At 70.9% G+C, this 11,647-nt stretch overlaps 4 protein-coding genes across 4 annotated transcripts in view; 3 read left to right on the top strand and 1 right to left on the bottom strand.

The window, feature by feature from the left end:
• CHLNCDRAFT_145205 (hypothetical protein) overlaps positions 1–1,755 on the top strand; it is a gene marked incomplete at both ends in the record, with an annotated part of 4,325 nt that extends 2,570 nt beyond the window's left edge. The window contains 6 exons of the mRNA XM_005847972.1: positions 24–108; positions 385–536; positions 652–718; positions 1,042–1,171; positions 1,470–1,531; positions 1,706–1,755. Of these exons, the coding sequence (XP_005848034.1) occupies positions 24–108; positions 385–536; positions 652–718; positions 1,042–1,171; positions 1,470–1,531; positions 1,706–1,755 (546 nt within the window). The remainder of the gene's footprint in view (positions 1–23; positions 109–384; positions 537–651; positions 719–1,041; positions 1,172–1,469; positions 1,532–1,705) is intronic.
• A 543-nt stretch (positions 1,756–2,298) lies between these two features.
• CHLNCDRAFT_51980 (hypothetical protein) lies at positions 2,299–6,095 on the bottom strand (the record flags this gene model as incomplete). The annotated part of the gene is made up of 8 exons (XM_005847808.1): positions 2,299–3,230; positions 3,437–3,573; positions 3,690–4,084; positions 4,208–5,085; positions 5,196–5,359; positions 5,484–5,581; positions 5,693–5,914; positions 6,021–6,095. The coding sequence occupies 8 exons, from the start codon at positions 6,093–6,095 to the stop codon at positions 2,299–2,301; spliced, it is 2,901 nt and encodes a 966-aa protein (XP_005847870.1).
• A 459-nt stretch (positions 6,096–6,554) lies between these two features.
• Positions 6,555–7,353, top strand: CHLNCDRAFT_12207 (hypothetical protein; the record flags this gene model as incomplete). The annotated part of the gene is made up of 3 exons (XM_005847971.1): positions 6,555–6,695; positions 6,826–6,957; positions 7,060–7,353. Coding segments are annotated over 3 exons (567 nt in total), but the record flags the coding sequence as incomplete, so codon positions are not given.
• Positions 7,354–7,551: 198 nt separating this feature from the next.
• Positions 7,552–11,643, top strand: CHLNCDRAFT_145202 (hypothetical protein; the record flags this gene model as incomplete). The annotated part of the gene is made up of 5 exons (XM_005847970.1): positions 7,552–7,582; positions 8,165–8,816; positions 8,998–9,631; positions 9,818–10,627; positions 10,834–11,643. 5 exons carry the CDS (start codon positions 7,552–7,554, stop codon positions 11,641–11,643), a joined length of 2,937 nt encoding a protein of 978 aa, XP_005848032.1.
• Between the last annotated feature and the right edge of the window lie 4 nt (positions 11,644–11,647).

The following is an 11,647-nucleotide window of genomic DNA, read 5'->3' as shown; positions in this document are numbered from 1 at the left end:
TGGATGTGTGCCTCATCCCGGAGATCCGCTTCGACATGGGCAAGCTGTGCGACTTTGTCAAGGCCATCATGGACCGCAAGGACTACTGCGTCATATGCGTGGCAGAGGGTGGGCGGGGGAGGGCGGGGTGTGTGCAGGGGGGGGGGCTTGCTGAGAATACGAGGGCTTGCTGAGAAGCAGGCTAGTGGGGTGTGTGTGCGCGTGAGTGTGGGTGATGGGGTGGGATGTTTGGGTGTGGACGTGATGGGCAGGATGCCTGCGTGTGTTTGGTGAGGCGGAGAGGAGGTTGAGCGGGTGGCCCGGCAGCGCACCAGCCCTGCCTGCCTGCCTGCCTGCGCACGCTGCTGGGGGCTCAACGTGGGGTGCCGCCCCTGCCCGCCGCAGGCGCGGGCCAGGACATCATGGACAGCAGCGGACCCAAGGGAACAGACGCCAGCGGCAACCCCATCCTGCAGGCACGGGCAGCAGCACCCCCGCCCCCGCCGCCGCGCTGCTGCCGCACCCCTTGGGGGGATGTCTTCCCTTTGCCGGACTCGGTGCAGCTGGCTGCTTGAGGTGGCTGTAGGCCGGCGCCAGCTGCATTCGGTCGCCCACCACCACGTGAGCCCACCGCCCACCCCACCCCGCCCCACGCCGCTCGTCGGCCCGCAGGACATCGGCGTGTTCCTGCGCGACATCTTCCGCAAGCGGTTCCCCGGGGTGGATGTCAAGTACATCGGTGGGTGGAGGGGCAGCGGGCCTGTGTAATGCACAGAGGGCGGCAGCGGGGCTGCCGCTGTGGCACGCCTGGCATGCGTGCTCAGGGGAGGCCACGGACGGCGCGCCGCGCCGCTTCAGTCCACCCCTGCCCCGCCCAGCTGCCCCGCCGCCTGTGCGCGTCTGCACCCCCGCCAGCCGCCGGCTGCGCCGCCACCCACCCACCCGGCCGCCCGCCGCACCCATATCCCCCCCCCCCATTGCACACAAACACACACACACACGCATACGCATACGCACTACACCCACAACACACACACGCGCAACCCCCCCCCTGCCGCGCAGACCCCAGCTACATGATCCGCTCCATCCCCACCATCACCACCGACCGCATCTACTGCAAGGTGCTGGGCCAGGGGGCGGTGCACGGCGCCTTTGCCGGCTACACAGACTTCACTGTGGGCCTGGTCAACACGTGAGCCAAGGGGGGGGGGGGGGGGGCTGCCTGTGGGAGGGTGTCTGTGTCAGTGGGGTGCGGGTGCGGGTGGGGGTGGTGCTGTGAGGGGCGCAGATGGTCGGGGCGCGCATGCATGTGGGCTGGGGCTGCTGGCGGGGGTGGCGTGGTTGCGGCCTGGCGCCTGGTGCTGGGGCCGCTGGGCTCGGGCGGCTGCTGCGGCGCGGCGCCTGGGCCTGGCAGCGCCCGCTGGCTGCCCGGTGCTCACCTGGGCGCGCTGCTGGCCGCATGGCCCTGCTCCGCCGGTGTCGGGGTGCAGGCACTACGTCTTCCTGCCCACCACCACCATCATCCAGTTTGCCCGTGTGGTGGACCCCAAGGGTGAGCCGCCCGCGCCGCGCTCTGCGCCGCCCCCGCTCGCCGCCTGCGGTGCGCAGTGCGAATGAGGGCTCCTTGGCTCCCCGCTCCTTGCCAGTTCGCACCGATGCTGTTCGGTGTTGCCTGCCTGCGCGCTGACCCAAACTGGTGTCTCGCTGTGCTGCCTGCTCGCCGCAGGCCGCCAGTGGAACCGGCTCAAAACGGCCATCAACCAGCCAGACATGTAGCTCTACCCCAGATGTGTGTGACACGTGTGCGACTCGCTCCCCAAGCTGCCACTCTGTGAATTTGATGGTCCTCTTTGTTTGCCCCCCCTGCTCTTCCCGCCCCTGTGCCAATCTTGCTCTGTGTACACCATACCCTGTGCCACATGCAGGTTTTTTGCGCGCCCGCTGTCGCATGCTGCCGGGCTGGCCTGCTTGTGTGTGCAACTGCCCTTGTCTCGTGCTGCCGCCACTTTATAATGTACCTGACCATAGCCCAGGGCGCCTTGGCCGAGCCAGGCTGGCAGCCATGCTGACTGCGCGCCGCGGCTCGTACAGCTTGTTGGGGGCGAGGCCTTACCTCTGGTTGCCCTGCCCGCCTGGGCAGATGCCAGCCGGTGTGTGTGGGGCCTTGCCGCCCTACTCTGGGTGGAGATCAACATTACAAAAGCAAGCGAGATCCTGAGGACCCCTGCTTGTGAGACCAGCAACTAGCAACGGTGCACCCAACAGGTTGCAGCCCTAGAAGCGCCCGTGCGCGCTTCCCGCCCCCGCCTCGGCCGCCGTTCACTGCTCCCTGCGCTGCTGCTCGGCGCTGCTGCCAAGGGCATGCAGCGGCAGGTCCAGGTCAGAGGTGTCGGGCAGGCTGCGGGTGCGGGCGTGCCGTGCCGGCGCCTCCGCCGGGCGAGGCAGGCTGGCGGCCGCGCCGCCACCGCTTCTGCCGGCACCGCCACGTGAGGACGGGGCGCCCGGCTGCCGCGGCTGCTGCTGCTGGGGCCCTGCGGGGTCGCGGAGGTGCGGGTTTGCATCCCTCAGCGCCGCCATGGCCGCCTCGACCGCGTGGATGCTGGTGTGGAAGTCGGCAGCCGCAGCGCTGCCGCCGATGCTGGCCCTCATCGAGTCCAGGCTGCGCTTGGTGGGCGGCTGGGCCTGGGCCTGGCCCGCCTGCTGGTGATGGTGGCGGGGCGGCAGGCCTGAGTCCCGCACCGACGCCCTGCTCACCCCCACCCCTGCCAGGTTCTCGTCGGCCGAGGCGCTGCTGCGCCGCGCCACGCCGCCGCCCAGCTGGCTGACCGCGATGCTGCTGCGGCGCGGCGCCGGATACTGCGCCTGCGCCGGCTGCTGGTACGAGGGTGGCGCTGCCGCCGACTGCTGCGCGCACATGCCCATGGGCTGGAACCGGTTGCACAGGGCAGCCTGGCGGCGCTCGTCTGGCGGCTGGTGCTGCTGGGGGGCGCCATCCCGGAACCCTGGCCCAACAGCAGAGCTGGCGGCACTCTGCTGCAAAGCTGCCCGGCTGAGAGCAGGTGGCGCCGCCTGCTGCTGCTGCTGCCGGCGCTCCCACTCTGCAGAGCCATCCCTGCTGCTGGGGTTGCTGGGGCCCTGGCGCTGCGGGCCGTGCACGCTCTCAACAGTAGCACCGGAGGGCCGCAGGCGGGAGGCCCGCGCGGCCTGGGCCTGCCCTGCCTCGGCTGGCTGCTCGCGCCTGTTGAGGTGGGCTGCACCATGCACAGCCGGGGAAGAGGCAAGGAGGGTCGGCCACAGGCCCAGTGCCTCGCGCTACGCCAGCCCAGGCAGGAACGAATGCGCCGTGGCCAGCGCAACACATCCGGCCGGCAACGCCACCCAACAGCCCACCCGCCACATTGTGTGTCCCACTTCACCGCCGCCACCACCGCCACCATGGCCACCACCAGCCACCCACCCGCCATGGGCCCGTAAAACTCGCGGTCCTCTGTGGTGCCAAACACCGCCTTGATGTGGGAGGGAGGCGAGGGCTCGCCGCCGTCCAGGAACGGGTTGTGACCCTTCTTGTGCGCAATCATGGCGGCGAGCGAGGGGCTGCAGGCACGGCGATGTGGCGGGCGTGGCGGGCGGAAGCGTGGGGAGCGCGGCAAACAATGTGATGGCATGCAGGCCCCTAGGTGCAAACGGATGAGGCAGCGGGGGGCGCCCACCTGACCCAGGTGCCTGCCCCCGGGAACTTGCCGGCATCGGCATACAGCTGGTGCAGCCCTGCACCCGCCCCAGCCCCGCCCGCCGCCTGCTCGGCAGATGGGCCGGGCAGCGCGCCCTCATGGCTGGCCCGGCTGCTGCCGCCGCAGCTCCTGTGGCCGCCGCGGATGGGCTGCACACCCTGATGCCGCCGATCCTCCGCCTGCAGCTCCGAAAGCAGCCGCTCCGCGTCGCCGTTGCTCTGCAACGGGTTGGCGCTGCTGTCCCACTGCCCCGCCGCAGCCTGCTCCCAGCCCGGCGGCAGCATCTGCTGCAACGCCTCGGCCGGTGCCGCAGCATGGGCGGCGTAGGGGTCTGGGGATTGCATGCTGGCACCGATCCGAACCAGGCTGTCCAGCTGCACAGGGACGCAGGTGGTGTGGCACGGGTGTGAGTGGTGTCAGGTGCCGGGGCGACAGAAGGTGGGAGCGGCAATGGCAGGCAGCAGGCCCGCAGCCTGGTCACCCACCACAGGCCTCACCTGGGAGGCATCCAGCCCCGGCAGCACCAGCTTGGGCAGGTGTTGCGCGCGCTGCTGCAGCTTGTGGCTGCCGCCGTGCTGCACCCAGTCGTCGGGGCCGGCAGGCGGCGGGGCGCCCGCCTCCAGCAAGCCAGTAGAGCCGCGCTGGCGGCGGTGCTGATGGGGGCTGCCCCGGCTGCCGGCGCCGCTGCCCTGCGACTGCCGGCGTGCCGCCGAATGGCGCTGCACCCGCTCCTTCTGCCCCAGCTGGGCTGCATGCTCCTCGCCCGCCGACCCCTCAGACCGGCTGGAGAGGGCGGCCGAGCTGATGCTGCGCCAGGCCACGCCGCTGCCTTGCGAGTCGAGGCCGCCGCTGGAGGAGGATGGGGACTGCGGCGCGGGCTGCTTGGGGGGTGGGGAGTGGGCCACCTCGCCCTCATCAGCCCCACCAAACTCTGGCGACTGCAGGCCGTTGGTGTACACGGTGAAGCCCGACAGGCGCGGGCCCTGCTGCCCCTCGGCAGCCACCTGCGGCTGGCACTCCTGGCGCCGCGCCTCCGCTGCTTGCCCCCGCCCGCTCTCGCGCGCTTCCTGCTGGCTGCGCCGCCGCTCATGCCGCTGAGCATCCCGCACCAGCTGCGCCTGCTGCTCCTGATCCTGCTGCCTCCAGGCCAGCTGCTCCCGCTGCCGCTCAGCCTCCACGCCGCTCTCGCGCGACCTGGCATGCCCGCCCTCGCTTGTTCGCCGACGCTGCTCCTGCGGCTGCTGGGGCGCATGCACCAGCGGGCCAGCCTGCGACTGCCGCGGCAGCCTGCTGATGCTGGCTGCCACTGCCGCCAGCTGCTGCTGCGAAAACATGCTGCTCTGGTGGGGCGGGGGCGTCACGGTGTCGCCGCCAGCTGCAGGCAAGCAACAGCGGGACAGATGTGGGTTGGTGTGTGGCAGAAGAAGACACCCACCAGAGGCGGCTTAGCCGTGCAGACACCCCCAGCCAGCGGCGGCAGCTCACCAGGCGGCAGCATCAGCGGCGACGCCTCTGCTGTGGCGGTGCCCAGCAGGGGCGAGATGTCGATGCCCAGCTGAGGCAGCGCCTGCTTCAGCATCTCGGCCAGCTGCAGGTTGGCCATCTCTGCCTCCCGGGTGGCCTGCTGAGCGTGCATCAGGGCCTCGCCCCTGCACGCAGAGGTGGAGTGTGGGCAGGGAGGCAGCGGATGTGGAGTGGGGAGGCTGTGAGGGAGCTTGAACTCTACTTTCAGCCTGTGCAATCCCCGCGGATGTGGAGCAGCCAGCGCCTCACCTGGCGGTGGCAATCGCCTCGGCCCGCGCCCGGGCAAACTCCGCCTGGCGATGTGACGCCTCCGCCGCCTTGAGCTGCGCCTGCAGCTGCTGGTGGTCCTGCGACAACAGAAGCGGCGATGGATGGGATGGTGTGGCCAAGCGGCGGAGGAAGCAGGCCGATTGGAGGACTTGCTGCGGGCAGGGGCCCGCCACCAGCCGGGCACGCACCGCCTCTGCCGCCTCTCGTGCGTGGTCGATGGCCGCCACCTTGCACAGCAGCTCTTTGCACAGGTTCAGCTCCGCAGAGGGCAGGTTGGCCTTGTAGAGGCGGCGGAGGTAGGTGGCCTCCTGGCTGGCGCGGGCGGGCGGCGGGGCGCCCAGCACGGCATACCGCTCCTCCAGCTCCTCCTCCACCACCTCCAGCACGCGCGACCGGGCGGAGGAGCTGGCCTGCGGCGCATACAGGGCGAAGTTTCAGGCGCAGATGCAGGCAGGTGGTGCCCCAAACAGGCGACCGACAGCTGCCGCAGGGTGCCAGCGGCTGGGCGCTGCGCACCAGGTGTCCATACTGCCCGTGCGCCGCCCATTCGGCATCTCTGCCGCCGCTGAAGCAAAACAGTCGGCCCAGCATGGCCTTCAGCGGCGCATTCGTTGCCGTCTGTTGCGGCCGGGGAGTGCGGTGGCCGCTGACTGGTTGCGCGTCACGGTGTCAGTGACTGGCAACCAGGAATATCTGCTACAGCTGCTACAGGGGGTGGCCCAACTCCTCCAGTTTGTGCGAGAGCGCAGCATACAGCAGGCGCGTGTCTCTAATCAACTCCCATCTGCCTGATCTATCGCAATTACAGAAGGAGGAGCAAATACGTCGATGCTGTCCACAGTCGTGGGAGGCGGGACCGCCATGGCCGAGACCCTCTCCTGGCCCCATCCGCTGCGGCAGCAGCCGACACGCCAGCAGCTCAGACAACCGCAGCAGCAGCAGCCCCAGGCTCCACACTTGACGCGGCGGCAGCAGCTGCTGTCGGTGGCGGCGCTGGCTGGGGCGGCGCTTGCAGCCCCGCCTGGCGCTTGGGCCAGTGGCATCCTGCAGCTCCCAGTGCAGCAGTTGAACAACACCTACTACCTAGTGCGTGCTGGGCAGTCGGTGGCGGAGTCTGAGGGCTACATCTTGACCAACCCTGTGTCGAAAACCAGCCTGACCTGCGGTCTCAGCCGGGAAGGCAAGCAGCAGGTGCGGCGTTTGGATGGGGGCCGTTGTGGTTGTCACAAACGCCTGCATCCTTTGGAGGCAATGCATTGGCCTCATCCAGTCGGAACCTCACACCTGTGCCAGCCACCGTTGCCGCCCCGCGCCTCGCCAGGTGCTGCAAACCTACCGACAATTGCGGGAGCTCGGGCTGGACGAGGCGTGCTGGCTGTGGCCCAGCATCACGCAGAACGCGTACCAGACGGCAGAGATCCTGGCGTCCTTGCTGTATGTGGGCAGGAGCCGGGTAAGGAGGTGGGGGCTCTGGCAGATGAGGCGGCCACCAGCATCGGCACGTGCATACACTACATCAGCTGGTCTCGCAACCACCGCAACCCTTGAAATGCAGATTGTCCCAGAGTTCTCCTTCCTGGATGCCCGTGGAGTGGGCGAGTGGGAGCGCTTTCCAACGGGCGAGGTGGCTGCGGCGCTGGAGGTCGGCGATGCGCTGGCGCCGACCTGGCGACCCGCGCCCAACGTGGATGGCACCGTGCACGAGAGCTCCGCCGATGTGCTGGTCCGGGTGCGGCAGCTGCTCAGCATTCTGGAGACGGAATACATCGGGGAGTCGGTGGTCATTGTCTCCCCAGACTCTGACAACCTCTCCGTCCTTCAAGCGGCTTGCCTGGGCGTGGACCTGCGGGGGCACCACCGCCTTGGGTTTGCGCCCGGCGAGGCGCGCCGCCTCGAACTGAGCACCGTGGAGCGCGAGGCGCCGCCCTCCTCCCTGGCCTGCCCCCGCCCGCCCCAGTGCCTGTGAGATGCGGCTCGGCTGGCCTGCTTGCTTTTCCTCATTGTTGCTGTTCCCGCATCCCCTGGTGCAACCTCGCCGTTTGCTCAGATGAGACACATCCAGACGTGGGAGGCCAACAGTGGGAGGCTGACAATCAAACAGGCGATTGCTGGGGCGGGTACCAGACAACTGTGGTGCACTGGCAGTGCCTAACACACTTTTTTTCGCATCGGCGGGCAGCGGCGCCACGCCACATGGGCGGCACAGCGGGCGAGGGGCGCCGTGGCGCCAACGGGGCACAGTTGGTTGCTTGCACCCGCCGCTCTTGCCCACGTCTCAGTTGGTCTGCCTGCCTGAAACGCAACGCCAAGGCAGCGAGTGATCATTGTAGTTCCAGCGCCTAACATCCGGCTTGCAACAGCACGGCGGCGGCCCCCAACCCATCATTAACAGTGAGTTTAGTCGCCTGGCGCTCCAGCAGCAGCCCCCCCAGGCCCTCGCCGTTGAACTCGCTCCAGCGCCCCGCGGCCTCTGCGGCCTCATTTGCTGCTGCATCTGGGGCCGCCAACAGCTGTGACAGCATCCCACGGCGCCCTGGGATTGTGCTGTTCGTGCTGGCGCCCTGCCGCCGCCGCCGCCTGTTGGGCTGCCTGCACGCCAGTAGCGAACAGCGAGCAGGCATCCTGCTGCTCCAGCTGCTGTTCCTTCCTTCGCTTTGCAGGTTGGGTTGCCAAGCTGGAGCGCGGTGGCAGCAGCGGCAGCACGCCCGAGGCGTCTACCCCCGCCACCCTCCAGTCGACGCCCAGCGGCGTCCGCTCACCCTGCGTCGATGGCAGCCCAACTTTGCCGCTGGGCTCCCCCTCGCCCCTGCGGCACACGCTGCAGCTGGCCGCCGACCGCCTGACGGCGCTGCGGGCACCGGATGCACCCACAGACGCAGGCGGCGTGGCGTTCGGCAGCGCTCGCCGGGCGGTGGCGCTCACCCCACCGCCACCCGCCACTGACGTGCCGGCAGCAGCAGCGGCGTCGGCCGGACGCACGGCCCTGGCAGCACAAGCCACGGCGTCAGCCGCTGCTGGCGTTGATCCACACCCTACAGCTGCCGCAGCAGACCTGCTGGCACTGGGGGACCAAGCTGAGCTGGTGGGGGCGGAGGCAGACACGCTCCGGGAGGGCCTGCGCGGCGCGCGGCGCCAGCTGGGCGCGCTGCAGCGCCAGCTGCTGGCCATGCAGCGCCAGGCCGGGCGGCAGCAGCAGCTGCTGGGCACGCTGCTGCTGGAGCAGGAGTGCGAGGTGAAGCTGGCGCGGTCGGAGGCCGAGGCGTACCGCACGGCGGCCAAGGCCCGTACCGCGGCGGTCGGCACGCTGCAGAGGTGGGCGGGGCAGGCGGGGCGGGAGGCGAGGGCTGCCCGCCGCTGCCTCACTTGCACACCTGGCTCCACTGTCGCCACCTGCACGTTTGTCCCAGCGGGCTGCTGCCTGCTTCTCTACTGTGCTTCACATGACTGCCCACTGCCGCGCCACCGCCGTTCCTCTCGTGCCCCTTTGTTGCAGTGCGGTGGCGATGCTGCAGGAGGAACGGGGGCGGCTGCAGGCGCAGGTGCGCCAGCTGGCCGCCAGCTTGGAAGGCGCCAGCCAGCGGGAGGCAGAGCTGGCGGCACTGAACCGGCAGCGCAGCCAGGATGCCGCCGCGCTGCAGGCGCTGGTCTTGCAGCTGCAGCAGAAGGTTGCGGCGGCGGAGGAGGCGCAGGCGGCGGCGCAGGAGGCGGCGGCGACGGCTGGCCAGCTGGGCGCCACTGTCGACAGCCTGCAGCAGCAGCTGGAGGCGGCGCGGCAGCGGGGCGCGGAGCTGGCTGCAGACAAGGAGCGGCTGGAGCAGCAGGCGGCAGCAGCGGCGGGCGCCGGTGACCAGCTGCAGGCGGCCGCAGCGCACCACGAGGCAGAGCAGGCGGCTCTGCGGCAGCAGGTGCAGGCGCTGGACTGCGAGTCCGCCCAGCTGGCGGCGCAGCTGCGGCAGGAGTTGGAGGAGCAGCGCAGCGGCAGCGCTGCCCTGCTGCAGCAGCAGGAGCAGCTGCGGGCGCGGGCGCAGGCGGCGGAGGCGGAGGCGGGCAGCGCGGCGGGGCAGCTGGCATCGGCCTGCGAGCAGAACGCGCTGCTGGCTGAGCAGCTGGCGCAGCTGCAAGAGCAGGTGTGTGTGTTGTGGGAGCCAGCCCGGGCTGCTCCTGCACCAGGGGTGCCTAGCCCAGCCGCTCTGCCCGAGCTGCGCTGCCCAGGGGTGTGCCGGCTGGGGTTGCGGTCACCCTCCGCGCTGTTCCGGTGCCAGGCGCATGCCCCCTCACCTCCACCCGTGCCTGCTGGCGCATGCCCCGTGCAGCTGCAGGAGCTGGCGGCTGGCGAGGCACAGCGAGGCGAGCTGGAGGCGGCGCTGCGCCAGCTGGCGGGCGACAAGGCTGAGCTGGAGGCCAGGCTGGCGCAGGCGGAGGCAGACAGCTCCAGCCTGCGCCGCATGGTGCGTATGCTCAAGTACGGAGACAGCGCCGCGCCCTCGCCCATGGCGGCGGCCGCCGGCGCCGGCGATGCGGCTGGCGACGGCGCCGTGGCGGGCAGCGCCGTGCGCCGGCCGCAGAGCGCCGCCAAGGGGCGGTCGCCTGCGCAGCCTGCTGGTGCGGCGGGCCTGGCCTGGCAGCACGGCTGGGAGGAGGAGGCCGAGGAGAAGGCGGCACAGCAGCATGGCAGCGACAGCGGCTCGTCAGGCGAGGCGGAAGCCGGTGCTGCACGGGAGGATGGGTACAGCAGCGGCGGCAGCAGCGCCAGCCACCCGCCGCCGCACCGCGCGGGCAGCAGCAAGCGGAGCGGCGGCGGCGGCGGCAGGCAGGCTTCTCGGTATTTGGAGGAGCAGGTGCGGTCCCTGACTGGCGCCCTGCAACGCCTGCAACGCCAGAACCGCGACCTCTCGACGCAGCTGGCGGCGGTGGGCAGCGCCCCTGGCGCCAGTGGCGCGCTGGTGCCGGCAGCGGCGGCGCCCGCACCCGCCGCGCTGCGGCACGAGCTCAGCAGCCTGGCTGCAGAGAACGCGGCGCTGCGGCGGCAGGTTGAGGAGGCGGAGGGCGAGGCGGGGCAGGCGCAGCTGCAGATGCAGCGGCAGCAGGCAGAGGCGCGCGCGCTGCACGCCCAGGTTGTCGAGGTGAGAGGTGGCCGGGGGGTGCTGCAGGGTAGGGCGCGAGGAGGGGCTCCATGCATGGCAGCAGGCCAGGCCGCAGGCTGGCACTTGTGTGGAGAGCGTGCCTGCTCGTGGCTGCCTTAATTTGGATGGGCTCTGGTCTGTTCAGTCGGCCGGAAAGCCATGGCCTCATTGCTGCCGCCCCCTGGCACATGGGTCTTGGCATGCAGGTCATGGCCGCCCTGAGCGAGGCAGGGCTGGCACCCCCGCAGCAGCTGGCCTCGACTGCCGGCAATGGCACGCCTTCTGCCCCTCCCCCACACGCCCTTTCGGCGGCGCACAGCAGCGGCGGGCGGTGGGCAGCGGCGGCGGCGCTTGCAGGCACCCAGCCGCCCCTGCAACGGCAGCAGCAGCCGCAGCCGGCCACCCCGCAGTCTGCCCTTCAGCAACCGGCAGCCCCACACGCTGCCGGCTCCCAGCATGTGCTGGCTGACCTGCGGCAGGCCATGGCAGCTCTGGACCTGGAGGAGCCGGCTGGGCCAGGCAGCCACGACAACGAGTGGGGCCGACAGGAGGAGTGGCTGAGGCTGCCAGGGGCCCAGGCCGAGCATCGGCAGCAGCCGCATGCGCCCGGCCAGCCGATGGCGGCGGCAGCGGCGGCGCTGGCGGCGCTGGCGGCGGACAGCGATGACGACGGCAGCGGCGTGTCGGATGTGTTTGGCGGCGAGGAGGGCGCGGAGGTTGGCATCCCACCCCCTGCCGCCCCCGCCGCCTCTCGCCGGCTGCCTGCTGGCGTGGCCTGGCCCTCGGCCGCGCACATGGAGCAGGTGGCTCGCGGCATCACGGCGCTGAACTCGCGCAACGCGGCGCTGCAGCAAGAGATTGACGGCATGAGCCTGGCGGGCAGCAGCCTGGCGCCAAGCCCCCCGCGGCGCCTCGCCAGCCGGGCGCCAGCGGTGGCGCGGGGTGCTGCGCCCAAGCCGGCTGCTGCCGCCAGCCACACGCTCCTGCCGCCCACCCCCAATTTGAGCCAGTCGTGACCGA

Source organism: Chlorella variabilis, assembly GCF_000147415.1.
Source record: "Chlorella variabilis unplaced genomic scaffold CHLNCscaffold_9, whole genome shotgun sequence".
NCBI classification, from domain to species: Eukaryota; Viridiplantae; Chlorophyta; class Trebouxiophyceae; order Chlorellales; family Chlorellaceae; genus Chlorella; species Chlorella variabilis.
This window is presented reverse-complemented; position numbering and strand designations above follow the sequence as displayed.